The sequence below is a fragment of the Cynocephalus volans genome, chromosome 7, assembly GCF_027409185.1.
Source record: "Cynocephalus volans isolate mCynVol1 chromosome 7, mCynVol1.pri, whole genome shotgun sequence".
Taxonomy (NCBI): domain Eukaryota; kingdom Metazoa; phylum Chordata; class Mammalia; order Dermoptera; family Cynocephalidae; genus Cynocephalus; species Cynocephalus volans.
Window position 1 is genome coordinate 4876777 of NC_084466.1, and position 16608 is coordinate 4893384.

The 16608-nt window shown below is 37.7% G+C and overlaps 1 protein-coding gene across 1 annotated transcript in view; it reads right to left on the minus strand.

Annotated features, from left to right (window-relative positions):
• Nucleotides 1-16608, minus strand: part of MYO16 (myosin XVI) — a 491528-nt gene that overhangs the window by 196338 nt on the left and 278582 nt on the right. The window contains exon 19 of the mRNA XM_063102217.1: nt 15135-15276. Coding sequence (XP_062958287.1) covers nt 15135-15276 — 142 coding nt within the window. The remainder of the gene's footprint in view (nt 1-15134; nt 15277-16608) is intronic.

The following is a 16608-nucleotide window of genomic DNA, read 5'->3' on the forward strand; positions in this document are numbered from 1 at the left end:
TGTGTGTTAATATAAAGTGACCACAAGGAAGAAAATTCCACGCAAGACGTGTGAACAGCCTAGATCTTCACGCAGAGATCACAATACATGCTTGAAGAAGTTGAACACAGTTGCAGCAGTATTTATCCCGTTATTGTTTTCATTTATGTTTAAAGATTGATATCTGTCCTCCCCATGAGACCTTTCAGTTCCTTCATTCTACACATTTGGCACGTTGTATCCTTTGTCCTTTGACTTAAATTTTCCCATTCCCCTCACCCCCACCACCATGAGGTTCTGGCTACTAGGTGTTTTAAAGAGCACTTCTGGGTATGTTTGCAATTTAATGTAAGTACTGAAAAACAAAACTCTTGATTACCCAAAGGTTTGAGATTTTATTGGCCCAGAAGATGACAGATCAAAGTTTGTAAGCACTGGGAAGGGAGATCATCTCAGAATCTCTCAAGTCACTTGTGAAATGGAGAACTGTCTTTCTACCAATCGTCTACATACTCGAAACTTGTGGTTCCAAGTAGCAGCAATGAAAATTAATCAGATAGTGACTTGTAGCTAGTGGATGTTGCTGGATAACGGGCACCCTCAAACTGAGTGCCTTAAAAGAATATATTGTTCACAAATCTGTGTCAGCCTGAGTCGCCTGAAGGGCGCTGGCAGGTGCAAGGTGACCTAACCCCAATGCCTTGCTGGAGCAGCCCATGTCTCTCTCTCTGTTTTCAGCAAGACAGCCCGGGCTTATTCACGTGGCAGTGACAGACATCTGGGAAAGAAGGTTGGTGCAAGGCTTCGGAATTGGCACACCATCAATTTTGCTGTATTCTCATGGCTGAAGTAAGTCACAAGTGCAGCTCATATTCAAAGGCAGAGGAAATAGACTTAATTTCTTGATAATAGAAGCGTCAAAGTCATATTGTGTAGGGCATGGGTGCAGAGAATAACAAAGAATTTAGACCTTTTTTTTGCAATGTACCACATGACTCTTCTCTTGATAGTGACTTTTAAGTTAGGTTTTACTTAATTCATTTTTGAGTTCATTCACCATTTCAAGAAATCTGTATTGAGTACATTGTTTTGCAAAGCACTGTGCTGGATGCTAGATAGACAGATACAAAGAAACAGAGAACAGCTTTGCCCTCAGGGTCATGCCCATATTCTTATATTTTTAACTTTAATAACAATTTCAATGGAAATAAAGAAATTATCTATATATCAAAGGGTTAATTCAAAAATGTTTTAGCTTCAAAACTTTTTTTTTTGTCTCACTCTTCTGATGGTCTTCAATGTGGGAAGCATTTTTGGAAAGACTCAGGTTTTTAAATCTGACTTCCTAGCTGTATGACTTGGGACATTTACTTAACCTCTCTGAATTCCAGTCTCTTTATTTGAAAAAAGCAGACAATAATGCCTACCTCATGACTAATGTCAATATAAACGGTAATAATCCTTAGCTCCAAGCTTGGCTCATTTATAGGTAACACTCAATAAGTGATAACCACCATAACTGCACCTTCACCACGTATTACACCTTCATGCATAAAGAAGCCAGGCTTGGAAAATGTATTTTTATTAAGACAGTATGCAAAGAGAGAAAAGTTCAAAGCCTGAGGCTGACAAAAACTAAAAATGTCCTTTAGCTGAAAAGCACATCCTCCTCAATTCGAAAATTATATTCAAAAAAGGAGAACAATAAATAGTGGTACTGACATTTCCTTCCTGGTGTTATTTATTTTCTTTTATTTTTTCTTTCAGGGAGAGACAGGGTCACCAGGAGCCAGAATGGGACATTCTGCTCTCCTGTCTGAACGACACAGCAGCATTATTTATTCTGGCAGAACTGCCTCTATGCTCAAATGACAGGCACAGAGAGCATAATAAACACAGATTCGGTTAACTCTATTGAGCAGGACAGGTTATCGGGGGTTGAAAAGAGGCCAAATGCATTTCCCCGGCTAGCAATGAAACAGGAGAGGAGGGATGGGCAGCCATGCAATGGATTTTATGCTTTGTATGAAATATCCAAGCTTTAGCCTCTGCACTCTTGGCTCAAGAAAGAGCTGGAGAGGTAGAATGCTAGAAGGTTTTGATTAGCCTTGCAAATCACTGAATTTCTTATACATTTTATTAAAACTAGTAGGTTCTCAAATAATATTTACAAATAACATCATAGTCACTACCAAAAAGACAAAACAACTACTGTTTCATACTAAAAAAGTCATATTCTAATAGATCTGGCAAAATTATTCTTCTCCCCATCTCTTGAAAACATGTACTCAAGTCAAAAGCACATAACTCTTTATTGACTCAATAAGCTGCACTATTCTTCAAGCAATTTATAGTGAAAACATAATTCATATTTAAATCTTACAACAACAATTTTGTCCATAGTGAATGATAATTGTCATACTAACAGTTGGAAATATTTAACCATTATTTTGTATTTATTATGTGATAATTGAAAATGATTCTTGAGCATTACAATGTGCATAATGTTTTGGTAAAACCTGAATACTTTTTATTCCTCTGGATTCTTTTATTTGAAAATTCAAATGATGTCACAAAATAATGAAAAACAAATGTACAATTACAGAGAAAAAAAATTTTCGCTCTTTAGGAAATCATTATACACATGGGTGTTTTGGTAAGGAAATGGAGCAGAAGGAGAGTTATTTAGAAAGCAGGTTTTGTCTCAGATATTTGCTAAATTGTGTAGTTTTGGTTGTCATGGTAATAAGCATCATGATTTAAATAAGTCTACACAGAAATAGAAGTCACTCATACTATATTCAAAGGAATCAAAGAAATCTCATTATTTAATGGAAAAAATTCCCAGTTTGGATGAATGAGGGAAAAACATAGTGTGTCAAATTTATTTTTCTGACAAACTGCGTGTTATTTTATCTCTGAAGCAACATAAAGACAAAATATTTAACAGTAAACAACAAAGGAGACATTACATGTAAAACTTCTGGAGTCACTAAGCTGTACTTAGAAGATATTTTATAGACTCAGGGTAAAAAAAAAAAAAATCATTGGAAAATCTGAAAGAAACATTCAACAGGAATTCAGAAAAGAACAAAAAAGCAATATTCAAAAACAGTAGAAGTAAGAATATAATAAAACTTCAGAAATTAGTAAAACAAAACATAATCATAAGAAATGACCAAAAAAATTGATTTTTGAAAATAAAGAATTCGTACAGGCAAGTTTCAAGCAAGACTTATCAATGATATTGGGGAAATGCATAAATAAACCATATCAGGAATATAAAAGTTGTTAAACTGCAGTAGAGACTGCAAAATATTTTAAAAAGCTATGAGTTAATTGGTGAATAAATTAACCATCTTAAAGTGGAAAATTTTCTAGAAAATATATGGAACTGAAAAAGGAAGGAAAATAATCTGAATAGACTTACAAACTTTAAAATAATTACTATCCTAAAGTCAACCCTCCTTCCAAATCCTCGGGAAGTTTTAGGGAGATTTCACCAGACATTAAAGGAATATATCATTTTCATTTAGTATAAATTGTTTTAGAGAGGAGAAAAACAGAGAAAGCTACCCAATTTACTCTGTAATGTAAACTTGAAAGCAAAAAGTGGCATAAAAAGAAAAAAAAAATAGAATCTCATCTGACTAATTAAATTCAAACAGCCTAAATAAGGACTAGAAAACTGAATCTAATATATCATGAACAAATAGCATTTACACTATAAATTAAGAATGATTCAACATCAAAATATATACATCAGTACAATTTGCCATATGAGCAAAGGGAAGGAGATCATTGCTATAATCATCTTAACAGATAAAGAAAAACATTAAATAAAATTCAGCACTCATCTATACCTGAAAAAACTTAGCACAGATTATCTGCTGGAACTCTAAGTCAACTTATTATTTAACAGCAAATATTTGCAGGCATTGCCATTAATTTGGAAACAAGCCAAGAAGATGCACTACTATCACAGATTTTCAACGTTGTACTGGAAATGCTAGCCAATGAAATAAAAGGAAAAGAAATAAGAGTCATAAGAGAAAAGGAAAAAAAAATTGTGATCATTTACATTGTAAAATAAAAAGACATTCCACAGGAAAATGATTATAACTAATAAGAAAAATCAGAAGGGTTCCTATATATCAGATCAACACAGAAAATGCAAGATTCAGTATTCCAATAAACAAATTAAAATGTAATAGAAAAATACCTCTCATCATAGCAACACAAAGTAGAGGGTACCTAGAAAAAAAATGTGCAAGAAATTGATGAAAAAAATACAAAATTATTTAAGGAATAAAAGAATCCAAAATAAATGTTAAACTATTGATCAAATTTGTGGAAGAAAAGAATCAACAGCCTAAAAGAGACATTAATCTATAAATGTATCTTTAGTCAATATCCCAAAAGAATGTTTTTATGGGTAGAGCCAGAGTGATTATAACATTCATATGCAAAAATCAAGATCCAGGGATAACCAAACCAAAGAAGAAAAATAAGAACAACTTATGAGAACTCAGTAATGAAAACAATATATTATTAATGCAGTTTTAATCAAATCGATTAAATATCAGGAAGGGGATGAAGAATCATTGCTAATAAACAGGGTAGGGATCATTCAATACCCAACTAAAAATATAAAATCATATCAATTTCTCGTTTACACATCAATACTCCAGATGTGTTGAAAATCTAAAAGTTTTAGAAAAAGTGTACAATGACCTTGGAGTAGGAAAATAATGTCTAATGTTAAGTCCCTAAAGTCAGACTGCTGCATATGGTTGTGTAGGTCTCACTGTACAGCCATGGGCTCGTGGCTATGGTGTGGTACACGACCCACCTTCCCAGAAGATGTTCAACTTCAATTATAATTAGGAAAATGCAAATTAATTCTTTCTGCAATTCTGCCACTAAATACAGACCCCAGGGAAAATTCCAAACATATATCTCAGGAGACATGTATAAAGATACAACAGTGTTTGTAACTGATAACATAAAGGAAGAGACTTAAGTGTCCATCAATAAGGAAACAGATGCAAGTATTGTGGTTTCTTCATCCACGGGAATTAATGCAGCAGTTAAAATGAACTACCTCCTGATGTATCAGTGTAGTTAAATCTCAAAAACCATGTGGAGTTAAAAGAGAGAGAAATGGAGAATAAAATGTGGGATAGCATTTCTGTAATTCCTAATAACGCACAATGTTATACATTTCTTATGAAAACCAATAGCTAGAGAAATAAAACAAATTGTGGAAGATTTACACAGAATTGGTTATTATACTGTTGTCCCTGGGAAGGGAAGAAGAGGAATGAATCTATATAGAAAAACAAAAGGACATCAGCTTTAAGTTGAAATTGTCTGTTTATTTTGTCAATAAAAATCTAAAGCAAAAGTTGCAAAATGTTAATAGTGTTAATTCAAGGTAGTAGGTAAATGGGTAGCTTGCCTATATAACTTTGTACTCTCTTTGATTATGAAAGCTTTTCCAAAATAAAAAAAAAGACACATAATAAAGGATATTATAAATTAAGCCAAAAAAAAGAAAAAAAAAAGGATGTCTATTTTTATTTTATCAGAAATGCACAACAGGTGTTTTATTATTTTTATGAAACATTTCAAAATTAATAATATCAATTCATTTATTAAGAATTAATTACTTTCATTATAATTAATAAGGTAATGCACAGGATGTCTTTTTTACCAGCACTTAATTGCTTATGAACTGATTGTCTAGGTTTTCAGATTCTTGTCTTTCTTGTATCTATCTTTCCAATTTTAATTCCCATTGGCTAGTTTAAATCTTCATAATTATTTTAACAAAGTCCTGTAAGTGAGAAAGTTGAAACTAATACACACAATTTTAGTGCTGCTCTTAGTCAGACTCATTTATCCATGTTCCATGCCTGCTTCACAAGCAAGGCTCTCTTTGTTCCCAGTTTTTGTGTCTGTTAAATGAGGACAGGTAATGTACCCTGTTCTTTTCTGAACTTTGAACAGCAATTTATAAAACATAGATCAGATAAAAAAGAGAGAATGAGATTTTACTTAAGATCCTCAAGTGGTGTTGAACGTATCATATGGTCAGATGTTTTCTTGGGGTAATTAATGTCCGATTTTATTATCAAAATAGTGGAACAACATGTAATTTCTAGAACTTTTCTTTTCACTCTGCTTTTCTATCACCTAGTCTACCATTTAGATATGCAAACTTGGAAAACTGAAGGGCACCGAAAACTCTCTCACTGTGATTCCTGCAGTGTTAAGGGGAGATGTGCGTGGTTTGGCTAAATATTCCTGTGCTTTGCAAAGGCCACTGAGTCCCACCCCAGCCCACGGCGTTGAGAACCACTATAGGTCATCTAGGCAGTGATGTGGACAGTCAGAGCAGAAAGTGCTTAAATCTGGAGCCAGGTAGTGCTTCCACAAGCTCCATTCTGTATGGGGAAAGGGGGCACCTGCTGAAAAATGTTACTTCTTTTCCTAAAATATTTCCCAGCCACCTGACTCAGGAAGGCAGGAGCACTATCCCCAGACCTTCCTTTTGGAGGAAATGAGGACGAGGCCTCATCTAAAGCGAAGCAGCCCCATCGGTGAGGAAGCGTGGCAGGAGGAATGAAGCGTGGACGTCCTGTTGTGATTCTCAAGTCCCAGTAATGGACAGCTCTCCCATACCAGGGCTGCTCCCAACAGCTGCCGCTCTTGGAAGGCATCAATCTGCCCAAATTGACCTCAATTTCTCACAAGATGACTGTATTTTTGCAAGAATAATTTATTGGTATTATGGCTACATTCCAATTCTTTTACAAAGTCATAGATTGTATCTTGGTAGAATAAGTTGAGAATAAAACAATCACACACATGTACGCACACACACACACACACACACACACAGGCACACACATACGTACACACACCTGATCTGAAGTTTAGGCCTGTGTATCCTGTAAGACACGAGGAGATGGTGAGTCCCTGAAGGCCACAACCGTGCTGTGGGCCTATGAACTCCTAGGTCTCAGACATATAGCACGTTGTTGAATATTGACTAAACTTTGATAGAAAATAATATCCCAAAGTCTAAAGCATATTGATACACCTCCAATTGCTATTGTACTTAGTGAGCGTAACAAAGACTTCACGGTAAAGACAGGTGACGTTTATCGCAAAAGTAATGGTAAATCTCCCTGCAAAGAAAGTGAAAAAAAAAACAAAAAACTATGAGATAAAATTTGAAAACTGTCCTAAGATGCTTGGTAAGGTCTTTATACGTGATCTGTGCAAACAGTGTGTGTAAACTGTAATCCGAAAGATATTTTTAATGGCTTGCCTGCAGTGCAGCAGAAAGATGTCCCCTCATTAGCACCATCTTCAGGCCCCCTGGAGCATTTTATAAACTACATTCCTGCTTTCTGACCCTAATGGACTAGATCCTTAGCAAAGAGCTAAAAAAATCTAACCTACTAAAAGCAATCTTACAAAACAGACTAACATGATTACCGTCATTTTAGTGTTTTATAAATTATGTTATTTATCTATTAGAAGGCATCTGAGTATACGTTTTTAAAATCATAAATTTTATTTAAAATTTCAAAAGGGAATTCCTTAATTTAAAAAAGTCAACAACAAAATTATTACAAAAAAATATTTAGACTTAAAAGTCTTCAAGAACTACTAGGAGACGATGAATGACATTGAGGTTATTAATTCAGAATTTGTTAATTTCTTTAATCAACCAATTAAGAAATTATTACAGCCCAGTAATGTGGATTTTTTTCTGGGGTTGAAGTGGGGGTGGGGTGGGGATCATCTAATCACCGTAAATTACATGGAAAACTGTGTGTGTGTGCGTGCGTGCGCGTGTGTGCGCGTGCGTGCGTGTGTGCGCGCGTGTGTGTTTATGCCATTCACTGGATTCCCAAGCTGGACTTTGACCTTTAAAAAACTGAAATCCATTACAACATCACATCAGCATATTAAGTGCTACCTTACTGCATCAATCAGAGGCAAATGGAAATCACAGAAAATCTATCACGTAATATAAACAGCAAAACAATTCTCTTATATTTAAAATCTTGCAAAGCCAACAAACACGTGCATACACACCACTAAACATTTGAAACTAGTGGTAGACAAACTAATTCTTAGTAGAACAAAGCCAAAGATCAGCCCTCTAGTGTCATTCAATAAGACAGTCTTCAGACCAAACACAGATTATCCAAATTCTGAGGGGGTTTCTTTTTTGAACCAGCCTGCGGAATTCTTCAAGGCTATAATTATTTTTTTCTCTACATGAAATATTTGTTTCTTCTAGTTAAGAAAGAGTAGCAAGTCTCACCTAATGAAGAAGTATTCATACAACATTTTCCAAAGAATATTAAACTGTTTGTTACAGTCTCATTAGTGCAGATTCTTCATATTCATTTAAACCCAAACATTCTCGTAAGTGTGGTCAGATGCCAGGGTGCATGTGCTCACCTGTTACATTGACAGGTATTCAATGTGCCTTCTATTGGATGCTTTTTTCTTTTTCTCATTTCAGAGAGTGAGTCAATAGTTTTGTGATACTAGGAAGCAGCATCCCCCTGTTAACACGGTAACTGTGACAGTGACAAATTTGTAATTTGTCAGCTTGTACAAATGATCTCAATCAGACTGTTGGGGAACACATGAGCCGTGTGGTAAATATGCTGATGCAAATCTTTCTGGACCGCTAGGAAATTCCACACTGACTTAAAAATCATTTTTCCTTATAATTGAAATAAGTGAATTCAGAAATGGGGTACGATGTAAAAAATATCCTACCGATGATTTCAGGAATTAAATCATTGAATTGATATCTGAATTAAACAAATAACTTCAGCCTCTCTTTGAAGCATTCCCTCTTTCTCACCAGTGTAATATCTATTTAATTCTTCCTTCTCTTATTTAAACCCATATTACAGTTATACTGGGTCGCAGAGGGGAGATTTAATAGTTTAAGAAATTTCACAAGTGTTATTTTTTCTCCAGTAGCCCTCTTTTCTGTCTCCATAATCAATTTCATTCTGTGGAGCAAAGGACGAAGACTTGGACAGTTATGGGGATGGTGACCCCATGCTTCCCGGAAAGACATTGTCACTTTGATAGTGGGAGCCTTGAGCCTCCACTTCCACTTTACCTCACTGTGCCCCCTGTCTCCAGACGCTCCACAGGGTCCCCTTCTCTACAGAGCCTCCATGCGCTACTTCTCAATGCAGCGTCATCGTCCACTCTCAGGAACTAGTGTCTTTCCATGTTACTTTTTCCTCATGGAATCCCTATGGATCAGGGAATATCAATGTTTCTAACTCACGTGGGCCTCATTTTTGCAACAAAGACCACACACTGTGCTCTGGACCCTAGTCAGGTATGCTGCACATGTCATACCTGTGTCAGATGAGAAAGAGAAGCGGTGTGGAAACTGATCAATAGAGACCCATTATCGCTGCTTAGCACAAAGCAAACCTGAGCAAAGCATCTTAAAAAACAAAACAAACACCTCATTCATAGCCCAGTAGTGTTACAGGAATAGTGACATTTCTATGTCTAAAGAACAAAATGTTTCCTCTACTTGCTACTCTGTAAAACAAACAAGATTACTGAAATTTAAAAGGAAGAGATTAGACTGTGTCTTAGATTTGCAACGTGTGAGCCACCTCAATTTTTTTCATAGCCCGCCCCTTCCCCATAAATAAACTGATATGAACTAAGAAGACTTCTTACCAGCCACAGCCACCACTGTTACTCTTACAGCACCATTCCCACTATGTCAGATACTGTGATGACAGCTTTATGTGCATCATCGCATTTAACCTGCAGTTAACCCAGGGAAGCAAACAAGTTTTTGCGACCAGGTGTCCAAGGAACTGGCCTGGATGAATGAGTAGCTCGTAGAAGCTGAACAAAATTAATTGTACTGTTTTAAAATGTTTATGTTTAGGTCAAATAAAATATTATAAGAATGTAATGTGAAATGGGAATACGGAAGAAACAGAAGGCTCAGTGAAAAATTTAAAAAATCTTCCTCTGTGTATTAGTGCGTTTTGTACTGCTATAATAGAGTATCTAGACTGCGTAATTTATAAGGAAAAGAGGTTTATTTGGCTCACAATTCTGGGACAGCTGCATCTTGCATGGGCCTCAGGCTGCTTCTACTCATGGTAGACGGGTACAAGCAGACCACAGGGCGAGAGGAAGCAAGAGAGAGGAGGTGCCAGGGTCTGTTAAAACAACCAGCTGTCGCTGGAGCTAATAGAGTGAGAACTCACTCACTATCCCCACCTCCCAGGAAGAGCATTCATCCATTCATGAGGGATCAGGCCCTGTGATTCAAACAGCTCCCAACACTGCCACATTGGGGTTCAGATTTCCACCTGAGTTTGGGGGGACAACACATCCAAACTCTATCACTATGCATGTTTGAAACTCAAGTTTATTTACTATATTATATTTGCATGCCAAATTGTGCTGTCCAAAAACTTGGATTTCAGGTCATGTAGAAATAAATGAAGTGTTGCATTAGGAAACAGGTCCAATTTTAGAGCTGCTAAAAAGCATTTATCTTTTTTTTAAGTCTCAGTTATTACTAATTACACTTTAGCACGTATCTTTGTTTAATCGTTACAAAAACTGAGCAATTGAAATGTCTTCCACTTCTCCAGGCACTATCCCATTCCCAATCTCCTCTCTCCCCTCAACCCAGAGAAATCCCATCCAAGAGGACACTTGGGAAGATGTGGGGACTTTACCAGTTTCTTGAATGAGCACAGCTGATGCTACAAGCAAGTGGCTTCTGACCACTGCACCCTAAATTAGACCGACCTGCCCACCGGGTCCCAGGAAGTCCTGAAGTGGGTGATGCCTGCTTGAAGTCCTCCCCCAGAGAACAGGAAAAGACAGCCCTGAGTTCCCCGGTCCAGGACATAAGTCACTCTTGTGGCCCTTTACCAATTTCTCGCTAACCCTCCCTCCTCCTTTCCTACCTCTGGTTATTTTATTTTAACCTTCACTTGTACATACTTGTGGGGTGCAGTGCGTTGTTTAACACATGCACACACTGCACAATGATTCAGTTAGGGTAGACAGCGTGATATCATATCCATCAGTCCAGCACGTCTCCTGCCACCGCCCTCATCCCCCCCCCCCCCGCCCAGCCTCTGATCACCATTATTCTATGCACCATTTCTATGAGAACCATTTTTTTTAAAGATTGCACATATGAGTGAGGTGGGGGCTCTAAAGCATGGTGCTTAAACCCTGCAAGGAAACCCACACAGTGCCAGAGTAGCAAAGGAGTTGACCATCTGCAGTTCCCTGTGTTATGTCTGTTACAGCAGGGCAGGCAGGGATGGTGCGCCTCTGGGGAACCGTGTGACACCCGTACCTCCTAAGTATGCCAGCTCAGTGTAGAAGACACCCCGGCAAACACCACAAGGATTCCTAAAAAAGAACTAGAAGAGCACGACTTTGCCCTGAGTCAAATTAATCAAACGCCCAAGGGAAGATAGCCGCTTCTTGAGAAGGATGTCTGCACCTGTTGGAAGAGACAGCACGACTTTGGATTCACTGGGGAAAAATAGACCAGCCAGGAGAATGGGGCAGAAGGTCCGTGCCTCTGATGCCCATCAGCGTTGGCCAATTTTCTACACGAGAAGTGATAGGAACCCCTACAAAGGATTTCCAAATGGTTTAATCGAGGATGTTGTTTATACCTACAGTGGCCATCAGGTGTCAGTTGGTGATTCGCAGAGTTGTTGAGGCCGAACCATACTAGAAAAGTCAAATCAAACTCAATGACTTTATTAGTTTTTCTTTAGAAATTGATTCGATATTATTTAAAATAATATTTTATTTGTTAAATATTATCAGTGCAATGTGAACTGAGGGCAGGTTATGAACAAACCACAAGGGTCTTCCATATATCCAGTGGCCATACAGGTTCAGCTCTATGCTTGGAAAACACTAGGAAAAAAGGCTAAAATCACTCAAAACAGGAGTCCCAAAGTCTATATACCTTCTTGCATTAGATAGGCCTGCAGTTTCAAGTCTATGGACTGTGAATTAACACTCACATTTGTTAGGTGGAGATGTTTATCCATAGTCCTGGGGTTTGCTTGCATGAAGAGGAAGCTCCACCAACTGTCACTCTCTTGGTCTCTGCAAGAGTGACTTATGTCCTGGTGTCTGGGAGGGGACCTGGGCCTAGGGAGCTCAGGGCTGTCCTTTCCTGGTCTCTGGGGGAGGACTTCAAGCAGGCATCACCCCCTTCAGGGCTTCCTGGGACCTGGTGGCCAGGTGGGTCTAATTTGGGGTGCAGTGGTCAGAAGCCACTTGCTTGTAGTATCAGCTGTGCCCTCTAGTACCTGCCGTGTCACTCACACAGTTGCTATTTCAACTCCCACATGCCTCATTCCATTGTCTTACTTCTTAATTATGAATCCAAGGTGAAAATGGGTGCTGTTAGGTGATGCCCCCAAGAGGCAGCATTGAGCAAACTTGAACACATGGGTGTCTGAAGTAGCAACCAACTGGAGGTGAGGACCTGATGAAACCCAGGAGAGCGGTGTCCTGTGGGGCTGGCCATCTGCCCACTGGGGGAGGTCACGGTCAGGTGAAGATAGCAGCATGTTCTTGCCTTCCAGTAGATTGCAATAATGAGCTTTACAGCAATGGATGGCATTCTCATGCAAAGTTAGATGATGTGGGACATCCTTTATTATAGAAGTCAGAAAAATGTAGTTTAGAAAAAAAAAATTCCTCAGAAAATGATTAAAATACTATACCTGTGGTTTTTAAGTGGGTTTCTCAAAGGGAAGAGTACTGGAAACAGGACTGAGGAAGCAGGCTGTGGTCCATGCCCTACAGTTTCCTAGAGTCGCTGTTTCTTCAACGATGAAATGTGCCATTTTTAGCTGTTTAAGAGCATTTCTTCTGAAGGTAATTTAGATGCACACTCTTTGGGAAAAATGAAGTTTTAAGCGAACATAAGGTATTACATTACTGTTGTTGGCGTTGTTGTTACTATGATTACTTTTCACCTGACAAGCCTAACAAATCAGGGGTTAGTGTGTTTCTACTTTCGCCTTGACCTGAACACAAAATGTGGCCCTTGAGTGAAAGCTGCTCAGTCCCAGTGGTCAAACACTGCAGCGTCCGGGACAGACGGATGCACAGGAGTCAGGACCACAGCAGGCACAGCTCAGCAGGTGCTCCACATTAAAGACTCGATTTTGGCCAGACAAACACAAAATTTACCAAAAAAAAAAAAAAAAAATGTAGAAAATATGTCTATCCCATGAGCATCAATGTGCTTGCCAACTTTAACCACAGATACATACATACATACATACATACATACATACATACATACATACATATATACATACGTAATTTAAAATCTTCTCTGACTTGATTACAATTTTTTTTAAAATTGGGCATTGGTAAACAACAAAAGCCTATCCTAAGGCTATCCAAATTTTTGAGACCTTTCTGTGCCTTAGGAAATGGGTGTGTAAATCTGCAAAACCTTAAGCTTTCCATGAATTTCAATGAGTTAGAAATGCTGCAAATATAACCTTTCTTTTAATTATTTGGGGATTTAAATTCAGGTTTGGGAGAAATAGAGAGGAAAAAAATTGGAGCTATAACTCAAATGAGAATACTGTTTCTTAGAAGTTAAATGTATAATACACCGATTCCCTTCTAATTTCCCACTAATTCCTGTCCTCATTCATTTGCTTAGTAAGGAATTTTAAAAGATAAGACCACCATCATAAATTTACATATTGACACAGTGGCAATATTACCACTGAAAAGGAAATAATGTGTTTTCATAGTTTATTTGTAGTTTTTGTACGTGTATGTGTGTGTGAAGTCAAAAATCTAGACCATATATAAGTATTTCCAATTATACAAATCTAAGACTTTGTAAGACTTAAATGTCAAATGGAATTTTCCTAAAAGTTTCTATGTGGAGCTGGATTTATATATTATTTTTTTTCAATGTCAACTTCAGCAGAACTGTCAATTTTATACATGGTTAATTTGGTAGATTTAGCATATTTGAATCATTCTGTGAATAATCTTCATATTACAGGAAAATCACAAGTTAACTGATAACAAGAAATAATAGGAAAATCAATAGTCCTCACCATACCAAACACTATGGTATTTCTGTTGAAATATAGATTATACTGTAGCTACCCTCAAATCACGGAATATATATTAAATATGCTGGTCAATGTTTAATGGGATTTTATATACGTGTACATTTGAATAAGAACTGTAGTATCCTTTTGTCCTTGAAATCTTCTGAGATGTCTATATTTATTTAAGAACTTTCCCATTAATATGTGCTAGTTCTAATGTTTCACAAATAAACCTCTAAAGACAGCAATTTCCAGGAATTTCTTGAAGAAGTCTATATGGACAACAAAGAAATTCTCAGAAGCTTTCATTCAAAGACGAGCATACATGTGAAGACTTCTGTACGTGATTTTGCTTTCAATGCTCTGCCCAAAGTCATTATCAGTGACAAGAATAATAACAAAGTTTTTCATTGACAAGATGTCATGGAGATCTATAATTTTTAGATGATCAAATAGCTCTGAAAAGCTACTGTTTAAAGAAGATTAAAGGCATGAGCCCAAATGATTACCACAGAGACCATTTGTCAAATAATCCACAAAATAAGTACAGAAACAAGAGAAAGGATTCCTGATCTGGAACATGTCACCAAGTCAGTTCTGAGGGAGGCTTGGCTACTCAACAAACCCAAGTGCTTTACATATGCTTAGACTGTCTTCTTCCTAGAGTTATAAGATTTTTATAATTTGTGATGCACAAAAGGCCATATAAACCTTTAGTCCAGAGATGATGTATTTGCAAATGTGTGCATAAGAGATGATTTGATTAATTCAAAGATGTGGGGGGTGGTTGGCTGAGGAAGGTGGCTTTAATCCCTAAGGAATAATCAATAAAACCCTTCAACTTTAATCAACTTGTTAAAATGAGGTGTGTTCATGAAGTTTAACTTATGGGTCATGCTGGAATATGAAGCATCTTTAAAAGCTGAGCCTTTCAGTTGTCTGTAACAGGAATAACAGTCAGTGTCTGTCAACTCCTACCTTCTGTGTTCCTCTTGACCGTGGAGGCAGCAGTTCATGGTATTCACCAGAAAGCTAAACAGACGACTGTACAGAGACTTGGCCAAGAGATCCCGGTAAAATTCAGCAATCTGTATAGTATGGCGTCGTATTATCGTATCTCCTAAAACAACAGAAGAGAAGGCATAGGAACGAGGGTATCCCTCACATCCTATTTATTCTCCACATACCTGCATATATCAAAGGATGCTAAAAAATTATACTAGGACACTAATACATGAGAATGTCTTGTTGGTTGTTATGTAAAATGTTTCATATCCATTGCAATCTTAGTTGTTACAAGATGTTGACTACAGCTTTTGCCCCTCACTAAACTGTGTAACCTCCTCTTAGTTAGGAAGCCAGCTCTTCGCAGGGCCCCTCTTAGCAAGTTTTCTGATTACAACTCACTGGTTTGGATATTGAATCATCCCAAGGTATTTGGAAACCTGGCCACCTGGAAAATTAGTCATATTTTAAATATTTTCAAAGATGTGGTTTAATCAACCAAAATATGGGTCTTGAGTTTGGGAACAAGATTGGGCTTTATGGTAGAAATTTCTACGTCATTCTCAAAGAGACAGAGATTGAAATCTTGAGTGGTAATATTTTCCGAAGACAATAGACTAAAGAAGGGACCAAGAAAAAAAACAGAAAAGAGTAAGGATGATTTGGAACGGAACCTGTCACAGCACTCTTGCTGGGGCGTGGAGAGTGAACAGGATCTAGAACTCATATTCTGTGACAAAGTGGTAACCACAGTATGAGCAGGGAGTTAGTAACGGGATGATGGTTGTGGGAAATGAGTTGTGTGGACTGTCAATCAGTTGGAGGTACAGGTAAGGGAAGAAAACTGCTGCTGAGTTTTGTTGGGAACAACCCATCCCAATGGAAGGTGGTAGTGGAAGCAGGTGTGGCCACTTATGCTATTGTAGCATTGAGGTCCCTGGAGTCAAGGATGACTGAGGGGTTCTGATGAGTCACCAACATGAGATGGGGGAGGGGAAGGGCAGTGTCAGTAGAGGGACCTGCACGTATTAAATTATAGGTACCAGAGTTGAGTTTGATTTTTTCTAAAAACAAAAAAGAAGCATAGAAAATAATAATGTATTTGGAGACCTTCAAGGTGCTTGGTATGGCTGGAAGCAGAGTGCTGGTGCAGAAGAGATGAAGGACGAACCATAAAAGTTAGAGATGGCCCAGGTAATAAAGGGGCCTCCTAGGCCATTTGAAAGGATGTGCTTTCCTCTGAATGAGCTGGAGTATCTTTGAAAGATTGTTACCTATGATAAAAATCCTATTTGCATTTCAGAAAGATTATTTCTGAAGCAGCGTGGAAGGAGGCAAAATGAAATAAGGCCAGACAAAAGATTAACCAGGAGGCTCTTGCCGTCACCCAGGGAAGGAGTGATCAATTAAGGCAGTGTCGACGGAAATGAAGAGAAGGCAGAAAGAA